Genomic DNA, 24,015 nt, shown 5'->3' with positions numbered 1-24,015 from the left:
AAAGTTGGCTTTCACTGCAAATGCTTTGGGATTATTTAAAGGGAATTTATGGGATTTTATGCTTTATCTGTAAACATTCATTATTCTCACACAAGTATACCAAATTGAATTAAAACCATATTTTAGGAAATGTTATAAAAGCATAATTATCCTTTATGAGGATGCTGCAAAATTATTGAAAACTCCATAAAGATAAGAATAAATCAGTTGCAGGAAGTCTTGCAGTGACTTTCAGAAGAAAATACCCTGGACAACATTTTCTTCTGTAACTTTGTCAAAGAAGGTAAAGTAGAATATAGCACTTTTCAAAAAAAAAAAAAAAAATCTTAGGTCTTTCCTCATCAAAGAGAATGATTGTGTTATGCAAATTACAACCATGAATATTAAACCAACGATGTGAAGTATCACAAATGAACAAGCATTGTTCTGGAAGTGCAATGGAATGTGGTTTAATTTCTTTTTAATTCTATGTGCTTTTATAATGTTCACCTTTTCCCAGTTGTGCCAGCGGGTTTGGGTTCATTGGCGTGCATTACAACCACGCTCTAACAATGCAGGGCCTCCACGGTGTCAGCACAGTTCATGAATCCTAGCCCCTTATGCACCAGGCGATTAGTATGGTGCTCTGTCTGTGGGGCTTTGCCAGAAAATGAGTTCTCTTTAAAACATATGCCCCCTGCTGATTCTTTTCCTTTCCTGATATGAAATTCCAATTTTTATAATGAACACCAATTTCCTGTACAGAGGGGAGGGGGGTACAAAAAAAAAAAAGTTTTACACTCTTTCTGTTTTGGATGGCTGCGGTTATCCTTAATTAGCGGAAAGCTGTTGTGGACATCACAAGTGTCTTTCAGTTTGGGGGTGCTAATTAACATTCAGGTAGGAACACAAAAATCAGCTGGTGTAATTTTCCACATCACATATGCACATGACCGGTGTGGCAGAAAATGGAATTACCAAAACTGTAACAAATTCAATTAAGTCATTGATTTCTAATAAATTGGCTTAATCACCAGCTGTTGTCATGCTAAGATTGTTGTGTCACAAGTTTGTCATGCTTGTCGGTCGTGGCTGCTTTACAAAGGCAATTTTATGTATTTAAAGGTTTCAAAACCACATTTTTTTTATTTAAATAGCATTATTTCAATTATAATGACCAGATCTACAAAGTGAAATTACAATGTAATAATCTGACTAAACTAAAGATTCCATCATTTCATCAGATTTCAAAAACTTTATTACAATTTAAATGGATTTAAATTACAGACATGCATATAATTGACAACTGTGCGATAAATGTGATGATTTGTTGAAGTATGCACTCAGATGGTCCATCACTGGTGTTGATGATGATTTTTGTTGCTCTTCAGTTATTGGGGAACCTTCTCTTTCGCTCAAAATGACTGTAATTGTCATTAATCTGAAGGGATTTAAATTAAAAATCTCAGTTAACGGTGTGATCTGAAGCTTGAATTTTTAATCTAACAAATGTTTCAGTCTTAATTTAAATATACTTATATATAAACACAGTATGACACCAAACAAGTCTGAGCAAATTAGCATTACATCTGCCAACATTCAAAAAGATACAATTATGCATTCACATATTCACTCATGCAAAAAGGGAAAAATAAAAACAGCCATTGAGCAGTTTGTATATTGTCATTGCTGCTTTGGAACACAATGGCACACAGTGGTGTAGTGTACATTAATATTGTACAATTGAAGTAGACATTGGTGATAAATTATGTATAATAAGCACTTACTACATTGTATGGTCTAAGTCTCTCTTGGGTCTGGGCACTCGGCTCTTCAGGAAGAGACACCACTCCTCCTGTACCCATCATCTAAGTACAATAAAATAGATATTTTAGGAGATGGAACCAGGGTCTGTATGAAATCTGAACCCCAAAGAATATTTACAGTATGGAAAAAAACAAGAAACTGACCATTTTATGGAAGTCTTTTGGTTAAATTTCACTTTAAATTTCATAAAGTGGCCACATTTCCTGAAACTGTACACTCGCCCACATAAAAAATAAAATCACTCACCCTGATGGTTGCCTCCAGCTCTCCCACACTTCTCTTTCCACCTGGTAGCCATCCATAGGACCAGTGCTGGGACAGGGTGACCTGAACCACCATCGCCAACAACAACACCTGCACCATCACTCTGCTGCTCGATTCCATTAGAGCTGCAGAGGAAGCCAAATTTGTAATAAAAACAATAATGTCACGGCCTCCTCTCTCACAGCTCGCAGATCAGGGGTTATAAAGCATCGCCTAACATTAGCAAACAGCATTTTAGACAGTAATTAACAAGAGGAGCACTATTCTAACTTAATGAACATTGAGCAAACTTCATTGAGGACTGACTCACCTCTGTATTTGCCTTGTTTGCATGTGGTGCATTAGCCAGAGGGGGATTTTATAGGTGTTGCAGGAGACTGCTGTCAGGATTATAATCCCCTCTCTGCAGGTGTGACACATTTACTGACTAATGGAACACAAAATACGACTAATGGAGCTAGCTAAGTGCTCCGATATGCTGGCATCACCACCAGGGTTCATACAGCATGAAATATATATCACAAACATCATTGTGTTTGTATCGAACGCATGGGGCAGACAAAAAGACGACATTAAGGATGAAATCTGGCATTTCTCTCCATCTATAATTTATTAGAATCAGCTTTTAGCAAACAAATAGTAGTTCAAATCCGTACAGATTCAAAAAGGCAGAAACATCATTGAAACAAGATGCTTGTGCATTTATGTTACATCAGCTGCAAGGCCTCACTGTCATTGCCCAGGACTTCCTGTTCTTTCAGCATGGCAATACATTAAAATGAATGCAGTTGGTGAATTTATGTACAGGAAATAAACAAAATGATCAGTGTGTGTAATGTAAAAACCCATCTTATGATTTAGTGAAAGTACAAACACAGTAAGAAAGTATCTTTACCCAAATGTAAGACCTCAGAGCTCACTGTTCTACAAAGACGCAAGCAGAAGCCTAGCAAAAATATAAGCTTTTGATTTTAGAGCAGTGTTGGGGGTTCCTTGTTTAAATATGAAACTAAGATGAACTATCATAGTCAAAATATGTCAAAATGGCTGTGTATGCATATTCCATATTTTGGCTGGTTCATGCGTTTTAATGTTCAACTGCATTTCTTCATTAAAACACACATCTGCAGTGTTTGCCTTACACACTAATTTGCAACAACTAAAATTATGGAACAGAGAAGTGTTTGTACAAACAATGAATTGTTGATTCATACAGTTCAAAAGCAATACACTTTCAAAAATGTTTCTATTATATTAAATTAAACATAAACATCTGGCTTCTATTAAAACTGTGTCACTTGGTGACAAGATTTTCATGATCAGAACTGTCTGTCTAATCAATATGGCACTGCTTTATGCAAACATGCAAGTGTAAAGTTGGATTTTTAATGTATATAAAAATGGATGTGATGCTTGGCTGTAAAACATCGTGGTCGGTTTGGATTCATGTACAGTAATACAATATTTTCTGCCTGTTCCAATGTGGGCTAATTGCATTTTGCAGCGTCAGGCACCAATCCACTAAGTAATATTGCCACAGGCAACACAAGAAAGTTGGGTGAACTTGAATAAAATTGCAACAGGCAGCAGCTGTTAAGTTATTCACAGACAGAAGTGAGATAATTTGCAGCGTCTAACAGGAATGAAATGTAACTTGAGTTTTATGTTTTCCTTTGAGCTAAAAGTTGATCATAGATATTATTCACACATGTCAGGCAGGACATCGTTTTAGCAAAAGCGTTAATCATTTTAACCTACTTATCAAACACACAATTTATTCTCCTCGTAGCGATCAAACATGTTCAGATGGCAGCATAAAATACACATCTAATGTAAGCCACAGGCATTGTGGTCAAAATAAAGCAGAAATAAAAGAGAATGCATGTACAACACATTAGTTATGCATTTTGGGTAGTGAGCAATACATACTACAATATATATACATTATTTGTATGGATAAAGTTGGACTACAGTCTTAGAATATTTCCTTTATTGATCCTTAAAATGTTGCACTTGTGCAACTTAAAACTATTTTCTCTTATATATTCCAGAACCCACTGATAAACCACTCCCATTTCTATATTTTACAATGCCAAAGAACAAGCATTCCTGAAAGAGACCGACTCTCCTGGAGCAGTATGTTACAATATTTTTTTTAGATCTGTTATCAAGTGCAAAATGTAAAAAGAGCTCGCTTTAGAAAACAACATTCAGAGAAAAATGCATAAATTAATCGGACAGAAGTATTTGACAGGTATTATTTAAAATTGGCGTAGTCTGAGAAAATGTCAACAAAATCCTGAACCACTCTGTAGCAGAAGTCATATTGCTCCTGGAAGGAAAAAAAGAGAAGGAAAATAGTTATATATGTGCAGAAATGACTCCAAACAACACAAACGTGCACAAGCTGACAGATTCTGCACAGCGGGTTTGATTTTATCTCATTTTGCACCTACCACAGTCTGAACCATGTGTGGTCTCTGCATGCGTAAACTCTTGACTGTCTGAAAAACGTCCAGGAGGCCTTCAGCTTTCACCCGCTCAAGAATGTTACTGAGAGCAATGAAGGTACCAGTCCGACCTGCACCGGCGCTGAAACATGAAGGACATCAGCAGCCACGTCACATATTGCACACACTGGACAACCTTGGGAAATATAGAGACTTGTTGCAGAAGAACTACAAATGATTTAGAAATAAATTAAAACTTGAATTTCTAACTACCAACTACCATTTGGCAATGAAACTCTAATCTTTGCAGCACATCCTTTTTCCATTTGAATGAAAAAGTTTGCAAGAGAAAAGGTGACCTTTGTGTAATAGTGCTAATAATCATCCTCACTTAAAGAGCGGCTAATCCAAACGCTAACACTAATCAGTTTGGAAGCTCAGTGTTTGACTGAGTCAATGTTTACAATGATGGTGGGATGGAGAGAGAAAGACAGAGCAAGGGAGATGGGGAGCGAGTGCGAGAGTGATGTGCGATTCGGAAGAGAAGTGTAGAGAGACGTTGGGGATTGCAACGGGTTAGCCCCATTTCCCAGGGGCAGAGAAAAAGCTTTAAAAAGCCCTTCTTAGACAAGTGGTGATGAAGGAATAGAAGAGAGTGATGACACCATTTCCTGTCGTTAGCTCATCTTATCAGATTAATCATAGTGGGAGTCAGAGGAGATTTCACTTTGAGAGGTTTTAATTGACTGTGAATCAGTGGATTGGATCAATCCCACAGGGGCATGCTGCTTTAGAATCACTTCACCTGAAGCTGGGTTCTGATCAAAGCTTTCACAGCTAAGTCTTTATAAGGGATCACATAAGTGGTTTAGGCAGAGAACACCAGGTCTACTGAGGAAAAATGTAGAATTTATTGTAACAGACGTTTGTCAGGAAGAAAAATCCGTAAAAATAAAAATTCCTTTTAATAACACTCTGAGAGATTTAGGTTATCAGGCGATAAAAGTGCAGTTAAAATGAAATTGGTTGGATTAAAAGCATGAGCGGACAGAAACTTTTTTGGATATGGTGTGCGTGGTTTTTCTCTGAAGGTGCACATTATGCTGCAGAATTGCCAAAGTGAAGTTCCTCACCTGCAGTGCACAATTATGGGACGGTTTCCAGACTGCTGCTGCTGCCTCTGCACAGCGGCAATAATGTCAATCATGCCTCTTCCCTCGGCTGGTATTCCAATCTCAGGCCATCCGTGGAAGTGGAAGTGTCGGACGTGTTGTGACTGCTTTTCCTGGTGAGAATGAAAGCCTACTGTTATTTTCATAAAGCTAAAATGGTCAATATAATGACATTTCATGAATTTACAGCATGAAAAACTGGGAGGCAAATTGAATTTTATATTTAGAAAATTAAAATTGTTATGATAAAATATTACGCACTGGTCTGTAGGTGAGCACCATGTCTTTGAGGGTGAAGGTTTCACACTGTGTATCTCCAGTCAGCTCCACGTTATAATCTCCAAATGTTACACTGCCCTCTGATGGCCAATACTGGAAACACTTTTCCTGTTTGGAAAGGTCAGATGGAAATACAATTAGGCTTCATTTGGCTGATTTATGTCCTAGTTATGTTTTCGTACTTAAAGTGTGCACCACAAATACAATATAAATCTATTAAATACATATACAGACTGTCAAGAATAAGAAGTAAAATCAAATAAATGAAATAACGCAACAAAAAAGATTTAAGTGTGCAACTTCAGCCTGTGCTTTTGCAAGAGCACCATACTGTACCTGCTCCCTCTCTTTGAGTTCGGTGAGCATAACGATTGAATGACACCTCCACTCCCACACCATCCTCCAGAAGTCCTCCACTGTGTGAGACAGTGGGCCCTGGGTTGCGATAAAATAGTCCTTCTGCCTGTAGCCCTGGAGGGCAGATCATCCGGTAAACAACACTTGAGAGTGCAGCAAACATAATATTTTGCATTGTTTGTAAAGGAAACAATGAGCTTTATATATACTTCTATGGGAAATCTATACAGGAGGTCGTGAGGGAGTGCTTACATCAATAAAGGAGGCATTGATGTAGTCGGTGAACTCCTGTCCTCTTTTCACTGAGAGGATTACTCGGTTGAAATCATCTGCAAAAGAAAAAAGAGAAAAATGAAACTTTCCGCAAGTGATTCCTAATAAAATAAAAGTTTGAAGAGGCTCATGGAAAAAAAAGAAAAAAAAAAAAAACAGCTAAGTAAAACTTTAGCTGTGTTATTAAGGCCAAACACGCCAGAGCTTATATCAGTTTTCACTGTAAAAAGTTGTACCAGGCTTTCCTCCTCCAACTCTGAGTCAAGATACAAGCCCCATTCAAATGCCATTGATCACACAGACATGGACTGATTAGCTGGATATCTGTGTATGGCATCTATAAAATCAGCAGCAGCATGATACTTTGATGTTACTCGGATGTGATGTATTATGAAAGTGTTCGGAGTATTGGAGCAGTCCTTACACGGAATGATCTGAAGCACACGGTTCTTCTTCATGTTGGCTGGAAGGTTCCCAGTTCTCATGTTCTCCTTCATTATACGAACGTTGGTCAGCTTCTAAAAGCGATAAAACACGAGCGGATTGACATGACGGAAAAGTTTGTTTTTTTATCTGTGCTGATAAAGATGGTGAGATGCATAATATTTTAGAAAATGCAACAAGAAGCTGGACAAAAACATTACCTATTTGTAGAGAAAAAGATAAGACAAAGAAGAGGCAATGGGGAATAATTCCATTTAGTGCATAGGGAACTGTGAGGGACTCTTTGCAGCAAAAATGAGAATTTTTCACCAAGCTGTAGTAAATCCTGTGTGGCAGATCATGGCGCCTTATAAAGTTTTAGTTGATTCAAAGCATTGTTATTTATGTTACTACTGCCAAGAGTGGCACCCTGGGCAAGTTTTCCATGAAAACATATCCATGCAGGGCGCAGGGTGATGGGGACGATTCATTACTGACTGAAATGTTCAAGAGTGAGCTTCTCTCTTCCTACCCTGAACTCCTCCTCCAGGCCCAGCCTGTCGTGGGGAGCCCTGGTGTTGTGAAGCCTCTGCAGATGGCCCTCCAGAGAGCACACATCTAGCTCTGTGTCTCCATACAGATAGTACTCCAACAGAGCCTGGTAGATGAAGGAGTACTGCATCTGAGGAGGAAGACAGAGGAAGTCAAGGAGACGAAGAGGTAGAAGTAGCAGCTTTACTTTGCACAACTATTTTCCCACTATTTTCGTATATCATAGGCGAGGTTGTTTTCCATGTCTTCGCTTGTTTATGTCGAGACGAGACTAGAGCAGTGAGTTGAGCTGTCAGTCCAAGGTACAACAGGTCGGAGAGGGTCAACACTTACATCTGTCTGGATGAGCTGACAGCGCTGCTCTCGTATTCTGCTCACAGAGCCGAAGACATCCACCCTCTGTTCCATGTGCATCATGTCGATCATGCTGTCAATGACAATGAATGTCCCAGTCCTCCCCACCCCGGCACTGTGGAAACACAAACAAGAAGAAGGCACAAGGTCTCTGTAACAAAGTGTAGCAACTGACGAAATGTGTCAGGTAAGAACTTTATATGACATTGAAGCTATATAGAACAAATAAAACCGGAGCAAGAAACATAGTATTTCTCTCACTGAAAAACAGAAAATGTTCATTCTTGTTATATAGTATATTGCTATGATGCAGGACTCAACAATAAGGACTGCCTGACTTGTGCGAAGTGAGTAAAATTCCACATCAGGCGAATAAATCTTGCAGCTCACTTTACCGATCAAGACGGAACTGATTATCTAAGTATTTATCATCTCACTTCCTTTATATCTCTGTTGAGAGCTGAGCATGTGCTGTACCAACCAGGCACTCATGAGAAAACAAGGGCAGATAAAGAAAAGTTTATGAGCTGAAACACAGAAATTTCATTTATTCTTGAAACCAGGTCTGGGTGTTAGTACTTTTAATGTATCAACTAAAATAACCTAGTGCCAAGTAGTATCAAAACGTCTCCAGTGAAACGATACCTGCATTCAGACTGTTTTGACTCCACACTGCATCAGCAAACTTTCTGTTGCTGCTGACTCAGGAGCTGCTATCCTCCTGGCAATCGTCAGTTCAATGTCTTCCCAGTTAACGAGCTAACAGCAGCAGCAGCAACTTACATTCAACACTAAGCTGTTTAACGGTCGCAAAAAACTCACCCGGAGACCAAAACGACTCGATTCTGTTGTTGAACCCTTCAATAACCGTTAGATAATGTTACCCTTGTGATGGCAACAGTTAGCCCAGTTACTTTGTGTGTTTGCAAGCAGATTTGAGCTCACACTCCTGCAGCAGCAGCTACAACCTGTAATAGTCTGTGATATGGTGAAGTTGAGTGCAGTGTATTTGACAAGTTGGCCACTCAGCATGCTGAGATGCCACAAAAACGCTAAAAAATATGGGTAAAAGCCTACTACACGCCACTCCATTCACATATGGTTATCTAATGAAATACTATATTGATATCAGTATCACTTCAATGATACTGGTATTGTATAGTTTTAAATGATATTCAACCCTACTGGAAACAGAGGTTTAGTTGTGTGACATTAGAGGATGTGGACAAAGCTCTTACATAAAGACTAAACATCAAAATTAACATTGTCATTGTTGTTATTTGATAACGGCTAATAAATAAACCAATTTGTAAAGGGGCAAGAAAAAACTGACTCCAGGCAAGCAGAAAAAAACCCCCACTGATGTTTAACCCCATGCTATCCCTGTCTTCTTAACACAGACATCAATTGTAGACAGCCTCAGCATGTGTAAAAGTGCTTCACCTCTGAAGCCCAAACACACTCCTAATAGATTTACAAGGGTCATTTCAGCAACGGCACCTCAGGGAGCAGAGAGCTGGGATTCCACAGCGGGGTGTTGAAGCCTCCTCAATGGGCCCCATTCAAAAACAACAGTCTGTCTCCCCGAGCACCTGTTGCTGCAGTTGCTACAATTGGCTGCTGATTTCCTTTGGTGAGGCTTTACACTGATTGGCCAGACAATCATGTGCACATACCATATTTTTTGCTCAGATTTATTGCAAAACATTATCGTTTGAAAAGTATTTTCTCACTCTTAATAGTGAATGGAATCATCTCTGACTCTATTAAATCTTGTCTTTTGGCCTCTGTCATGCCGCTAATTTTACCTGCAGTGCACAACAATGGGTCCAGCATAAGATGGATTGACAGCCTTGACCTTCTTGAGGAATTTCAGCATGCCGATGGGTGAGAACGGCACCCCGAAGTCTGGCCAGCTGGTGAAGTGGAGCTGGGTGACCAGCCGTGGAGCTCGGGGACCGTCACTGCCCTGCTGTGAAGCAAAGACACACACAGTTTATTCCTGTGTATGAATAATGTTCACTGTGCAGACACAAATCTGCTACCTTCTGTTAGAGTAACCTCAAATTAACTGGAACATTTGTATTTTTTTGTCATTTTGCTACTTGTGACAGAATCCACTTATTAAACATGTGTACTGGTTTGCCTCCGCCTCGCTCTCCCGTCTCATGAATGTGCTCTCAGGAGAACGTAATTTCGTACTCTTGAACACTTGGTTGCTCTGTGTTCTAGGAGGTGAATGTAAAAGCGCTCAGTCTGTGAGCCTCTACTGCAGCACAGTCACAGTTTTCACAGAGTCAAGGAGGATATCTGCACTTTTCTGGCTTCAAATAAAAAAGGAACAAAGTGAATTTTGCAATCCGAAGGCTTCCCGGTACACTGCGATGGCACCCAACCCGGCAAGAAGAAAAACACAGATACTAGGCATGCATGAACCTCTAAAGATGAGACGTTTGTAGAGTGTATGCTACCTGTTAAATACACCTACATATTGACAATATCATGCTGCATCTGTTATGTATATCCTTTAATATTCTTTTATGTGTTTCCATACTGGTTTTCATTTATTTATTATATTTTGCACCCTATTATAGTTTACTAAAATTTCTCCATGGGGAGCATTACTTTTTTACACCATCTCAATGCAGCTTTGTTTCATGGTTAATTTTTAATAAGAATCTGGCTATTATGATTATAGATTTTTATAGCAATTAAGAAGTATATTAAGAACAATATTGAAAAAGGACACAATTATTTTCAGAGCATGGGTATGTCTAAATAAAAGCAATTAAAAGCAACATTTATCTTCATCTTAGGGCATTTTTTGGATAAATGTGTCCATTATTCTTCAGTATAATTATATTTTTGCTGAAGTGCTGTGAGAGACATTGAACTCAGTGCTGCCGGATGAGACACAGCTGTGTGTTTAAAAATGATATACACTTTGTAAAAAAGGATTCAACGCTGATAATGAGCCTTTAAGAACGCATCTCCTTTTAATATCATTAATATTCAGATATATAGTCAGCACATTTTACTTACATATTGAACACAAAATTTTCTAATGGTGTAGTCCACCAGTACGGTGAAGTCCTCCATTGCCACCCTGACATTTCCGTACATCCAGCAGCCTTTTTCTGGCCAGTACTGATAACATTTGTCCTGGTAAGAGAACAATAAAGACGTTATTCTTCCTGAACTAGAAGACACATGTATACCTGTAGAGAACACACAATGATGTTATCAGTGTAACTTACATATCAAACAGTTGCAGAGCAGCATGTGTTGTGTGTATTGTATGTGTACATACAGAAACGTGTATTTGATGTGTGCATTTCACAATCCAATCCAAAGGCAATCACAGGGACTTTGTGCGACTCTGTCAGTCAATAAGATCTTCACGGTGACGTTTCAACTCATTAACTAGATTCTCAGACTAATTATCATGAAGCCTCTTAGGATCTTATCAACAATTATTCCGTCATTGATCCCCAATGCCTCTATTCTGCCCTATCAAATCGGCTGTTGAGCTCTCAATTGATCATCCCTTTGAGGTTAAATTTAATGTGATGCTAAGTAATCTGCTGGGTGACACTTTGTATAGATTCTCAGTTGGAAAAGAGGTCAAATAAATTATGCCCATGACTTTGGGTCATGAGAATACAAAAGGGTTTTGCTAATGGTGCAGCGGAGGCATACAGATTGTGTAAGTTCATTCTATAACACGCCCTACTTGGTGGCAATAGATTAATCTCCCACTGCAGAGGGAGAGTTCTCTTTGACTAACCTCTTTCCTTTCTTTTAGATTCGTCAGCATTACTATAGTGGCTGTTTTCTGTTCCCAAATCATCCGCCAGAAGTCAGCCACTGTCTCGAGCTTTGGGCCTGAAGCAGAATCACGAAAAGGACGAAAGATACAGTGCAAATGGTCATAAACTTGCTTGTGTTAAATTACTTAAAAAACAAAAAGAGCTAAAATGCACATTTACCTTGAGCTGCAATGAATTTGTTCTTCTCTTTATAACCCTGTGTGAAAAAAAAATAGTATTAATGATAAAAAAAGGAGCACTATATGATATTCACAGCTTATCTATGATTCAGAGTTTGTCTGCACACGGCTCTCAACGTGGAGGTGGCTAAACCTGCGGCATAGCCTGTATACAAGTAATGGATATAGCCACTATGACTACACTCATTGTGGCCAGACCGGCTAAGATGTAGTATGACTCCATCCTCTGTTTAGGTATAGATCTCTATTTGCAACCAAGACTCACATCAATGTAAGATGCATTAATGTAGTCTGAACACGGGTGTCCATCAAGATGGCTTAAGACGACTCTTGAATGATCGTCTGTGGAAGAGAGAAAGAAAAAAAAGCCTGTGAATAAAGTTGGTTCGTGTTTTTCATTCAGCTCACATCACCTTTCCTTACGATTCAGAGATCAATAAAACTGCAAGTGTAAAGGTTACATTAATATTGCCTGCTGCAGAATATAGATCCTCACTCACATGGTAAAATGTTTGGGTATCTGTTTTTCTCTCTGTTGTGCTCTCTGCTCGCCTCCTCAAAAGACCCGTGGTGGTAGTAACACGGCAGCGACTATAAAGAAAGAACCCCCAATTCTCATGAGATAGAAATAAAGCCACGGGTACACAGCCTACTAACATAACATTTTTATTACTATTTTCTGTACTTGTTCTGTGCTTGCAGGACAAAGATCTTAGTCAGTGCATAGTCCACACCACACAAACCCATGCTTACATTGAACTCCTCTCTGAAGAGCTTGCCATCATCTGCAGAGCGTATCCGGTACTCCTCCTCCAGCGAGTCCAGAGGGATGGGGAAGTACCTCTTGGATGGCGAGGGAGATCTGGGGAGGAGGACCACTGTCTGCTCTCCTGTGTTTAAAGGAATATACAACAGTCAGACTGCTAATGTTTCCCAAAAGAGAACATTACAAGCTCTCATAGCACCTGCAAAAACAAGCCTGACGGCCATTAAGATTTCCTACTTTTGTGGGTACATGACAGAAATGATTTCTTGAGTCGTAAACATGGTACTGCTGCACAGAACTGTCTTAACTCAGAATTTGGCCTTTCCATTAATATCTTTATTTTCTACTTGAAGTGAAAGTTTATGTGGCTCCCTACGTGCTAAGAAAGCCAATAGCCTTCCAAAACCTTTCCAGCTACCTTGGACTTCAGATCATGAAATGTTCCTAGTCTATAAAGAATGTAAACCTGCACTTAAAATAAAAAAGAAATAAAAAGTAAAAGGCTGTATTATATTTTCATGCACTGATGGTTATATTGAGTGCAGCACAACAGTACCTTGTTCCTCCAAGAAGCCATTGGGAATCTTTTTATCCACCGAGGTAACGAGAGCTTTCCTGTGGTTTTTGAACCTACACAAATGACAGAGAGAGAAGCTGTCAGAGAAGAGAAAGGGCAGATTTCTGTATTGAGAAAGCAAAAATAAGCTAGCCTGATGTCTAGAGCAGAGCTGTTAAGCACATGAGCAAACAACAAATACTAAAACCAATATCAACCATCCGAGAGAGGCAAAGCTGCTCCTCCTCATCTCGTTGTCGGTAAAAGGAGGTCTGAGCTGGCCGGTCAGCGAATGAGTGTCTGTGACCTGACCTGACCTAGCTGTTTATGTTTGCTGTCTTACTTGAGGTGCAGCTGTTTACCCATAAGCCACTGCTCACCGCCTGTTTCCAAACCACCCCCACCCAGATGCCCCCGATGCCCTGACCCAACACAATCTCTCTCATGCTCACGCACATGCTGAAAGGGAGAGAAAAAAAGAGAAAGCAGACATTCACTCAAAAACAGCACGTTGTGAATGTGTGTGTGCAGGTTTGTTCACCTCAGACAGTAAATCGTCAGCAGGACAACGATGATAAGAAGCAGTGAGATGACCAGTGTTGAGGGTAACACATGAGCACCCTGATGGGTGGGGTTTTCTGGGGAGGACACACAGTTATGATAGTTTAAATCCCAAAATAAATCCAAACTAAAAGGACAGTTCACTCTGAAATAGAAAAAGACATATTCTTCCTCTCACCTGTAGTTCTATTCATAAATCTGGATTGTTTTGGTGTGAGTTTCTGAGTGTTGGAGATATTGGCCATAGAGATGTTTGCTTTCGCTCCTAATATAATAGAATTTAATAGAACTCTGCCTGCGGTCATCAAAGCGTGGAAAATTGCATTTAAAACACTCAACAGCAATGTCTCTGTCCAGAAATCATGACCCGGTTACTCAAGATAATCCACAGACCTTGTTGTGAGCAGTTTCATGTAGGAACTATTTTCTTTTTACAAAACTACATCCGCCAACTGTATCACCATGCAGAAGGATGTGAACTAGCTAACACTGTCACTGTCAATGTCCCGATGCCGTCAGAATTTTTGGGAAGACTGGACTTTGTACTGATAAAAGACTATTTAAATTGTTTACATGTGTAAGTATTAAAACCCATTCACGCTGTTTTTAAGATTATGACATTTGTTCTCAGGCAAGAATAGAATCTACGCACAAGAGTATTCTTATGTACATTTTGTACTGACATGTTTGTGTGGAATAAAGGGTTATTGTGTTTTCTTCAACTCTCCAGTGGCATATAGGATTTCTATTATTATTTTTGTTATATTAAAAACCTTCATTGCCTTTTAAAATAAACACTACACGAACACTTCAGTTCACATCAGTAATGTTAATGAGAACCATGCCATCTAATAATCAGAGATTGATCACACTTGAAAATTATTGGATGTGCAGTATTGGTGAATGAGGCCCAATTACACAGCTGCCCTGCATCAGCCTCGTTAGTCCTTCCTGCTCCTGAGTCTCTTCTCAGTTAATCAGCTCCCTGCCTGTTCTTCTGCATCATTTCCCTCACCGAAGCTTCAGTTTGCTGATTTCCTGCTCCAACCTGGAATAAAGAGTGATCTATTTGAGTTCCTGTTGCCTGCAGTATCCTGCATTTGGGTCCACATGCTGAAAACCACATAACAAACTGAGGAGGACACTATCAAAGTTTACATCTCGAGCTGTCATGAGCATGAGACTGTGGTCCATAGATGCACGCGTCCTTCTTTGTGGTGGCACAGTTGATGGGTGTAGTCAACTGTTCCTACATGAAACTGCTCACAACAAGGTCTGTGGATTATCGTGAGTAACTTTGTCATTATTTCTGGAACGAGACACTGCTGTTGAGTTTTTTTAAATGTATTCTTTGACCACCACAAACTGTGCCATCTCAATACCTTACAGCGGAGAGAAGGCAGAAATTTCTCTAATACTCCACACCAAAACAACCAAGACTGAAAAACTGCACTGTAGGTAAGTGTAAAAATATGTATTTTTGATTTTTGGGGTGGCTTAAAAGGAATAGTTTGACATTTGGGAAAATACACATATTTGTTTTATTGCAATGAAACATAAATGTCAACTTTTCTTTGAAAGCAAGATTATGTAACTTTCCCTGAATGACCACTGTAGCCAAAAGTGATGGGATAATAGGAAATGGTAAATTATAGAGTAACAACAGCACAAGTGGAGAGGAATCATGAATTCATTTGCAAAGTAATATCTGTAACATTAGCTAACATTAGCTACTGTACCATGAGGTACGGGTCATGCCAGGCCAAGTAAGGCGCTAGCAGCAAAAGTTTGTATATAGTATAGTATAATAGTAGTATAGTCTTGTACAGTATAGTTTGATTTGATGTTAATAAATGCAACTTTTCATGTGTGTGCTTTAAAAAACAAAACATTTTCTTATGTTTCAGTTGCCACACTGCTGAAAAAACAGCATATGCTGGTAGCTGGTTTTAGTTGGTTTTAGCAGGTCTTAGATGGTCCTAACCCACTTCTTGCTGGTCTTTGAATGGTTTGACATGCTGGTGTGACCTGCCTATCAGGTTGTGCACATTTATCTTTATGCATAGCACACGGCAGAGGACTTATCTTATTTATGCCCTTAGCTTTTCATACTTCCCCCTCATTACACTGTTATTTCTCTGTACTCAAGGACATTGATTTGGTTTCAGTTTCACAGGAACTTCAATTGATAAACCAGTTAGTGACCATAACAAGCTGGTATGACCAGCAAAACCAGCAAAAATGCAAGAACATATCTTAAGCTGGTCAAAAAGCTTGACCATCTTAAACTGGCCAAGCAGTCATTTAAAAAATCAATTTAAAGAATTACCTGCAGTTTGGTTCTCATGAGATGAATTATTCACAGCAATAGAGATCCCAATCAGAAACAACACCATTGTCACTGTGGATAAAAGAAACACACAACAGTCAATTAAAACATAATAAATGCTGTAATTCTCCACATATTCCACTAGAAGGCGCCAAATCAATATGAAATGCATATGTGCAGCCTGGTGATGCATGCAGAGGACAGAGAGAGGAGAGCTCGGCTTTGATGGGGCTTGAGAGTGATGTCTGTCTCTCTGCTGAGCAGTTTAAGTCCTTGTGGGAAATCTGCTCGCAGTCTTGTCCTGCCAGGCTGACTTGAAAGAGCAGCCGCATATCAAATAACCTAATATTCAGACATCAAACCTAGAGAGGAGGCTTTAACCCTCAGGTGACAGTAACCATATCCCCTGTGGACCCTGTGGATTTGACACTTGAGTTGAGCTCAACGCAGTATTTGTTAGAAGCCGTCTCATTTTGCTGTGTTGTCTTTGATGTACAGAATTGTGCAGCCTGGCAAAGCATATCGCGCGCTGACAATAAGACATGCATGCTGTTTCTCAATGTTGAAGCTGTTTTTAAATACAGTGGACATACTGGAAGTGTGATATTTTTTTATTTCCTTCCCCAGCGGCATAGTGATGTTGATAAACAGGCTTAAAGAGTGTAAAAATTAGCATATTATATTGGTGTTTTCCCTTTTACTGCAGCTTCTCCAACCTTTTTTTTCTAAACCACATTCTCACTTCTCCCTTTTACTCTATAGCTTGGAGCTATTAGTGATTTATTTGGGGCAGGGCACCGCCAGTGTCTTACCAAAAGAAAAAGGAGGATATGTCAAGTTCCTCACAACTACACCCGAGTTAAATTGATTCTGACACATTATCTTTGCGTCTTATTATCTCCAAAATGTGGCATCCAATTTCTCCAAACTCACATTCATTTTCCTCTTTTCTCTCCCGTCCTCCAAACGAGAGGGTAAGAAATCACCAAATAAATTGGGCAAACGGGGCAAATCTGCCTAAATGGCTTTGATGGAATAAATGAGAGAAGCTAGAATTGAGTGTCCTAATTTATCCTCTGTTCCGAGTCCCCTTCTCGTTATAGAGGCCACAAGACTGGATGGAATAATTCATTGTGTCAATTTAGTTCTTCTAGAAATGGGTCATCTAGGGGCCTAATTTGTGATGTTTGAGAGAATTTCTTGCACATAACCCTAGGGGGCTTCGTATAACTGTATCTCCCAAAGCTTTTGTAGAAAACGGAGCCACATAATAACGCTCTAACAATGTGCTCACATCTAAATTTATGTCGAAACTTATAAAGGATTATTGGACAACAAATTAGGGGTGCTGTGTTTTGCACATTACACAGTCTCTATCTCTGCAGTAGTTCAACAGCCAGGATGCTGACAAGCATGCACACACAGAGGGGTGCAATCAGGGTGACACCAGCTCAACAAAACTCCTTTTATTTAATGTATTTAACATTCACAGCACAGTCAGACGTCTGTTTTTTTAAGGCTAATAATCATTGGGAGCAAATAAAAAATTCCAGTTAAACCCATTTAATGTCCCAGAATCATAACTGCAAATCACACACACACTCGCTTCTCACATGCATGCATGCCTGCACATACGTCCCCCAGCCAAAGGCTATGTGTTGCATATGTGCTGTAGTCAGTCGGAGGAGCCAATTCTCTCCTCAGTGTTAACAAGCTGACAGTGTCGGCACCTGTTCCCCACTCTACCCCACTGGGCACAGTCACATCCACTCACACAGAGCCATCCTACAGCCCTATGCTGCAAGGCATGCTGTGCGTATGGGTCACTGCACGGGTCGCTGCATATCTGTCATCTCCTGGCAGCTACACTACATACAGCATATAGCCAGGAAATGAAGGAACAGAAGGGAAATGTGAAAATATGTCAAAACGCGTCTGTCACTTTAAGTGACTCGATTAAATGGAGAAATGATAACTCAGACCTAAATGAAATGATTTCCTGTGCTGCTAGAGAAAAAAAGGAAATATAACCGAAATGAGTCTTATGTGTTGATGCAGTGTGTACTGCAGTGTGGCCCTCTGGCCGACAGAGGGAATTGATAACACAACTGACAAGTATGCTAAGCAAAGGAAGAAGCACTGCATATCTAATTGCATGTTAAGGCAGTACGCTGTACTGTGACAATTACCAGTGTAGTCATGGGGATTCAATGCACTTCTTGAAAGACACTTAATAACTGTATATGGTCTATGACCTAGTGGGTGTGCACAGGAGATCCTTCACTAATGAAGAGGGAAAGTCAATGATATCTGCAAAAAAATAATAAATATATTTTTTGCTGCTGTCAGATAAAAAAGTGTAAGATTCTGGTGAAATTAGAAATCAAAGGATTCAATAGAAGCAGCTTTGTGTGATGCACTTTTTCAACCTATCACCTGGTGATAGTGAAAATGTCTTTGTGGCGATGCACAGTGTGTAGCACTGTCACAATATTGAAATTTCTAACTTCAATATAAAACCGTTAAAACTGTAGATGTTCAATATTACTTAGGTTTCTTGTCATTTTGATTATTATTTATCCTTCCAATTTTATCTTAACTATGTGCTATATGTTTTACTAGGTTTGATAAATTGTCCTTGAGTCTTGAAAGCTGCCTATAAATAAAAGGTAATATTATTATTATTATTAACAATAATAATATTATTATTATTGTCATTATTAGTGACATCCTACATACAATGCCTTAAATTCTTTGATTATAGATGCAATTATCTATTTTATTATTATTATTATTGTCATTGTTATTGTTACTATATTGAAACAGTTGCAGTGTGTTTTCTTGTTTTAAGTCAGAAATAAGCCATAATGACTCTGACAGGACATCACTCGACCTGTTGTTTTTTATTAAAATGTAATTAAAACAAATGTAGGCTAAGTCCTTGACAGCAGTCTGGGTTTCAATCTGACCTGTGGCCTTTTGTTGCATGTCATTCCCTCTCCCTCCTCCCTTTCCTGTCACTCTCCAGCTGCTCTGTCATAAAGGCAATATATATATGCAATTTCTGTGAAAATGTAGGTTATACATTTCATTTTTGGAAAAAGAATATTTTATCATTAAATCATTTATCCTCGTGAAACTTGCCATGACTCACTATGACACATATGTCTCATGGCATTTACTATAAGCTATTTATATATCTTAATTAGCATATGACATCATCTGACCCTCATATGAAACGGGATTGCTGCAGAGACCCATTTTAAACAAGGAAAAAAATGCTTCAGTATTATTGGTGTCACCATTCCCACTAGCTATTTCATCATTTATTCCAGATCCCTGCTTTTCTGTCTGTTTAATGAAACACTGACAACAAGGTGATAGCTTCAACCTCCTGCACCTGCTTGACATCAATGTTCGCAGGGAATTAAATTATACTGCATCACTTGAGTTGGGAGTGCAGAAGCAAATCATCCCATCCATGCATGACGCAATGCTAACATTCAGAATGCATCACATGCTGGTTGAACCTTGAGGGTAATATTTTGAGTACAAATATGCATTATTCAACATCGATCCGCTTTGCTTCTGTGAACAGAGACGAGATGAAGATCAGCACATGACTGTGCATTAAATGTGAGACAGCTACAGGAAGTTAAAAAACCCCTGAGTGAGAAAAGAAACCACTGATATATATACTGTACATCTCTCAAATTCCAAGAGTCACAGCAGCCTAAAATGATTCTGTTCTGCTTTACTTCAACATCTCCCTTACCTCGGCTCGCACATGAAAACCTGAAAGCAAGACTCCCAGAAAATAGACATCAGAAATAGAAACACCAACCACAGAAATGTGTCTTTTCCTTCTGCCAGACCTGCAGCTTTTCCACTCCAGTTTATCATTAATTCAAACCAAGCTGTGCAGAGGAAGGTGATCTATTATCCATTTCCACCCAGAAGCATAAAAATAGGACTAACCCAGGTGAGAGTTTTTCCCCATGCTGTTTGTAAAATGACTGTATTTACAGATTTAAGCTCAAATATGTGACCAGAAGACAGATTTCTTTTTGTTATAGCCCCCAAATCAGACTGAGATAAATGAAGTAACAACACATTTAATTTCATTCTGTGTGAAGGTGCTATTTTTTCATGATATGTGCCATGCTGTTAACTCTCTGGCCAATTAGAGAGATCCCTCAATGTTAGGAATCATCCGATTGGGCAATCTATGATTGAAATTCATTAGACTATAGTGCCACTGTACTGCTCAGCATGGTTGAGGGAGAAAAGTGTGACCAGATAAAAGTGCGAATAACAGAGAGAACTGGTCTGTTTTCTGGTAATATTTTGGATATTGGAAACGTGGCACAAGCATGGGCACTGTGCAAGTCTGAGTCGAGAACTGAGTTCACTTCATTATCTGTTTATTTATGGCAAGTAATATTTAGCAACGTTATCGCATATTCTTCTCAAATCATACAGCTTGACTATCATAGTTAAAACTTAGATGGATTTTTGTGTGTATCCTGCTCCTGAAATTGTACAACTCATGGTCTTTATACTACTCCTTTGGTGGTTTCTAATCTTCCACCGTGTTTCTGCTTCATGTTCTTTTAATATGTGCTGTCAAAGTGCACTGGTTTAATACAACACAATAAATTGCAGCCATGTATTTGTGGGCAATCTATTTTAGTTTCACAGCCAGGAATTTCAATGAGTAGCTTGCTCAGCAATCCTTCCTTACATCTTTTCCCTAAAAGCATATGGATGAAACATGGAAAACACAATGTTTACAGGTTTACTGAGGCGCTGCAGTGAGGCGCCAATGGGAACCAGCTGGCAATTACTGTGGTCATTTTTAAAGGTAGTCTTAAAATCTGCAAATTAGAGAAAAAAAAAGTAAAAACACTGCCAATCGTGCATGTTTTACATCACTACTTGGCACTATTAAATGACACCAGCACTAACCCAGTCTGTTGCTTTTATAACTAACATGTATACACTTGCTCTATTGATGTGTCATTTCATTTAAATATCTAACTCAACCTTAAATCCTTTTCTCCTTAATTCTAATTTTACGTAACAGTCTATCCATTTCCCTGCTGCTAAGGGTTATGGGTGCATGCCTATCCCAGCATGCACTGGGCAAGAGGTTAGCTGCACCCTGGACAGCTCTCAAGTCAGTTCTCTGCAAAAGCATCAGTTTATTATGTCATCTAATCACTATTAATGCATACTGTCTGTCATAAACACAGCTAAATATGATCTTCTGTGCACTTCCATTTACTACACAGTTTAACATGATGTTACGCACACTGTAATAAAACAAGTCTTCAGCCTCGCTGAGGCATCCAGGCACAGCAGTGATTTCATTTGAGCTGAATGCTAACATCAGCATGCTAACATGCTCACAGTGAATGTAATATCGTGTTGATGTTTAGCAGATATAATGCTTAGCGTGCTCCCTGTTAGTTGAGCAGCATTTGGTAATTAGCACAAAGCACAAGGCACAGCTACGGTTGATAGGACTGTTGTGGATTTTTAAAGATGGAGTGCAGGACTTTTACATATAAATTAAGGTCTGTTACATGGAGTTTTGTGTCAGGTATCTGTGAAAAAGTGATGCATTTTACCAGCCAGCCAGAGATAAAGGGGGCAGGAAGGGGGAGAGCATAATTTATTTATTTATTTAATGTTCAATAGATTTTCTTCATTTCATTTTGTTTTTGTTTTCTTTCTCTGTTTGGCATTGCGTTTCATCTGTATGTGAGTGATTCTGATGTTTTCTTTTGATAATATCTATGTTGACAGTTTGATGTTTAGATCTAAAATGAAAGGAAGGGGGGGAAACACGATAGTGAAGGAGCAGCAGGAGTATGATGGAAAATCCTACGAAGCGTCAAAGAAAAGTTTCTGAAGTGAATACTCCAGATTTTAAAAAAAAAAAAAGAAAAGAAAGTTGTTATTAGGAGCCAGACTGTATTTAGCCTGTGTTTATTTGTTTCGGCTACACATGTTTTTTTGGTGGCTTACTCTTTTGTGACTATAATTGGTACAGGGGTGTGGTTTCACATTTTTTCACCTGTTCATTAACTGTTGTTGCTGCACTTAGAAAAATAGGAGGACTTTGGCTGATATTTTCTGTTGACCGTCTTGTCACATCATGTCACATCACGTGTCATTACAACTCGTCACGATATCTTGTTACGTCTCGTCACGTCTTGTCATGTTTTGTCATGTCTTGTCGTGTCTTGTTTTGCTTTAGTTGAGTTGTCAGTCTTTTTTTTTGTTCTAATAAACTCCTTAAAATGCATATAAACTTAAAGCCTACTTAGCCTCTTAGCCACTTTTTTAATTGATTGTAGCTGGTCTTATGAGGAAGAAGTAAAGCCAAAATATCTGACTTGAAGAGAGCTTTCCTGGGGGCGGGGAGGTGCAGCAAGCTCACCTGCATGTGTCATATGCACACGTCAACAGAGTTTGCTTAATAACTCTAACTGCCAGAGGAGGGAGAATAAAGTTTCACACTCCATCTGTACTGAACTAATTAAAATGTTGATCTGATGATGGAGCTAGATAAAATGTCAGAAAATATCCCAACTACTATGAGATGTATTGCAATAAAGTTTGGTACAGGCATTTGTACCAAACTTCACTGCAATACAGTCTCGACCAAAATGTGGAATCAAGTGACAGACACAACCTCTCTAACACCTCAATAAATGATGCACCATTGCAAACCCAATCCAACATTACATGGTGATTGGTTGGTGTTTACCACAGTCCTGTAGGTTCTGGAATATGCTGCATGGTATATAATCTCACTGACCTGACCCTGCTAAAAGCTTACAGCAATTGAATGTCCATTGATTTAAAAAATGCATGATTTCTAAATTATTCAACATGTTCCATCACTGTGTGGAGGACATCGAAGGATATTTGCCCGACATAATGCTTATTGAACTGTGGTTTCTGATCTGAAACAAGTGGAGCAATAATATTGCTAAGTATGCATGACTACAAACTTCAAGTGAGATATGAAGAAGTGTTAAAAAAGTACGGCTCGTGTTTGTGCTGCAGGGTAGTAGTTTGCATTATAATAAAGGTAAAGAATGTTCTGCTCACAGGGGTATGTCAAACAATAACAAAATATATCAAATAGATAGCCGCATCCAATCATGTCTCAGTTTCTTTACAAATCAATACAGCCTCAAAGACAGATCCACATTTTGTGCTTGGCACAGAATAGATGCCATGTCTTGTACACAGAAAGATGAAAGACTTTTTTTTTGTTTCCAGGGAGAGGAGGAACAAAGGAAGAGCAAAAAAAAAAAAAAAAAGAATACCAGAAACAGCCACCACTTCCATTGTCAAGTGCCAAGGAAAGGATGGGACGAGAACACAAACACATGTCAGTAAAGTGTGGCAGCAGAGAGGAGAGGAGAGATGAGAGAGGAGATGAGACGAGGAGGAGAGGGGAGAGGAGTTGGAGCTGGAGGAGATAAATGTCTAGATTCTGGGTTCAGAGAGATAACAGCCATAATGGTAGACACCCTCAGTACACAGAGGCAGTAAAAAGGATGAAGCTGTGCAGTCTGGTAAGCTGCTGCTATATCTTCAAATGCAGCGCGCTGTATTTAATATGAGAGGGAGGCTTTGGAGGTAGACTGCTTTTGAAAATACACTGAAGAAATCTCATATACAACATACACTGACATACATGTCTACAGGTACCAGACACTTAAATGCGATGCTAGACTGTTCTCAAACTTACTTTGAACTGCTTAAAAACAGATTTTTGAACAATCATCTTTTTTTCTTATTCAAGTATTGCAGGTAAATATAAAGATAAGTAGTATATCCT

General features: G+C 39.1%; 2 protein-coding genes across 3 annotated transcripts in view; both read right to left on the bottom strand.

Annotated features, from left to right (window-relative positions):
• Nucleotides 1-1,366: 1,366 nt before the first annotated feature.
• On the bottom strand, nucleotides 1,367-2,190 carry LOC121954719 (progonadoliberin-3). Its single transcript, XM_042502401.1, has 3 exons — nucleotides 2,053-2,190; nucleotides 1,767-1,847; nucleotides 1,367-1,420 (listed from the first exon to the last, which is right to left on the bottom strand). Exons 1-3 carry the CDS (start codon nucleotides 2,188-2,190, stop codon nucleotides 1,367-1,369), a joined length of 273 nt encoding a protein of 90 aa, XP_042358335.1.
• A 527-nt stretch (nucleotides 2,191-2,717) lies between these two features.
• Nucleotides 2,718-24,015, bottom strand: part of LOC121954751 (receptor-type tyrosine-protein phosphatase epsilon-like) — a 32,396-nt gene continuing 11,098 nt past the window's right edge. Inside the window, exons 3-21 of one of the 2 annotated variants that reach the window (XM_042502444.1) lie at nucleotides 16,152-16,223; nucleotides 13,803-13,899; nucleotides 13,262-13,335; nucleotides 12,693-12,829; nucleotides 12,440-12,530; nucleotides 12,205-12,281; nucleotides 11,920-11,956; nucleotides 11,718-11,815; nucleotides 10,973-11,092; nucleotides 9,739-9,902; nucleotides 7,910-8,045; nucleotides 7,557-7,706; nucleotides 7,026-7,119; nucleotides 6,581-6,657; nucleotides 6,308-6,442; nucleotides 5,954-6,079; nucleotides 5,654-5,805; nucleotides 4,527-4,662; nucleotides 2,718-4,402 (exon numbers count right to left, since the gene is read on the bottom strand). In XM_042502444.1, coding sequence (XP_042358378.1) covers nucleotides 4,328-4,402; nucleotides 4,527-4,662; nucleotides 5,654-5,805; nucleotides 5,954-6,079; nucleotides 6,308-6,442; nucleotides 6,581-6,657; nucleotides 7,026-7,119; nucleotides 7,557-7,706; nucleotides 7,910-8,045; nucleotides 9,739-9,902; nucleotides 10,973-11,092; nucleotides 11,718-11,815; nucleotides 11,920-11,956; nucleotides 12,205-12,281; nucleotides 12,440-12,530; nucleotides 12,693-12,829; nucleotides 13,262-13,335; nucleotides 13,803-13,899; nucleotides 16,152-16,218 — 2,043 coding nt within the window. In that variant the 5' untranslated portion in view covers nucleotides 16,219-16,223 and the 3' untranslated portion in view covers nucleotides 2,718-4,327. The remainder of the gene's footprint in view (nucleotides 4,403-4,526; nucleotides 4,663-5,653; nucleotides 5,806-5,953; nucleotides 6,080-6,307; nucleotides 6,443-6,580; nucleotides 6,658-7,025; nucleotides 7,120-7,556; nucleotides 7,707-7,909; nucleotides 8,046-9,738; nucleotides 9,903-10,972; nucleotides 11,093-11,717; nucleotides 11,816-11,919; nucleotides 11,957-12,204; nucleotides 12,282-12,439; nucleotides 12,531-12,692; nucleotides 12,830-13,261; nucleotides 13,336-13,802; nucleotides 13,900-16,151; nucleotides 16,224-24,015) is intronic. The other variant, XM_042502446.1, reaches the window with a different exon arrangement.

Source organism: Plectropomus leopardus, chromosome 15 (genome assembly GCF_008729295.1).
Source record: "Plectropomus leopardus isolate mb chromosome 15, YSFRI_Pleo_2.0, whole genome shotgun sequence".
NCBI lineage: Eukaryota > Metazoa > Chordata > Actinopteri > Perciformes > Serranidae > Plectropomus > Plectropomus leopardus.
This window is presented reverse-complemented; position numbering and strand designations above follow the sequence as displayed.

Bases quoted from the DNA above. Each gene is read 5' to 3' on its own strand.
- LOC121954719 (XM_042502401.1), bottom strand. From the start codon at position 2,190: ATGGAATCGAGCAGCAGAGTGATGGTGCAGGTGTTGTTGTTGGCGATG. The intron at 1,848-2,052 runs GTGAGTGATTTT...TATTGTACTTAG, and splicing joins AGCTGGAGGCAACCATCAGG to ATGATGGGTACAGGAGGAGT. The intron at 1,421-1,766 runs GTAAGTGCTTAT...AAATCCCTTCAG, and splicing joins GACTTAGACCATACAATGTA to ATTAATGACAATTACAGTCA.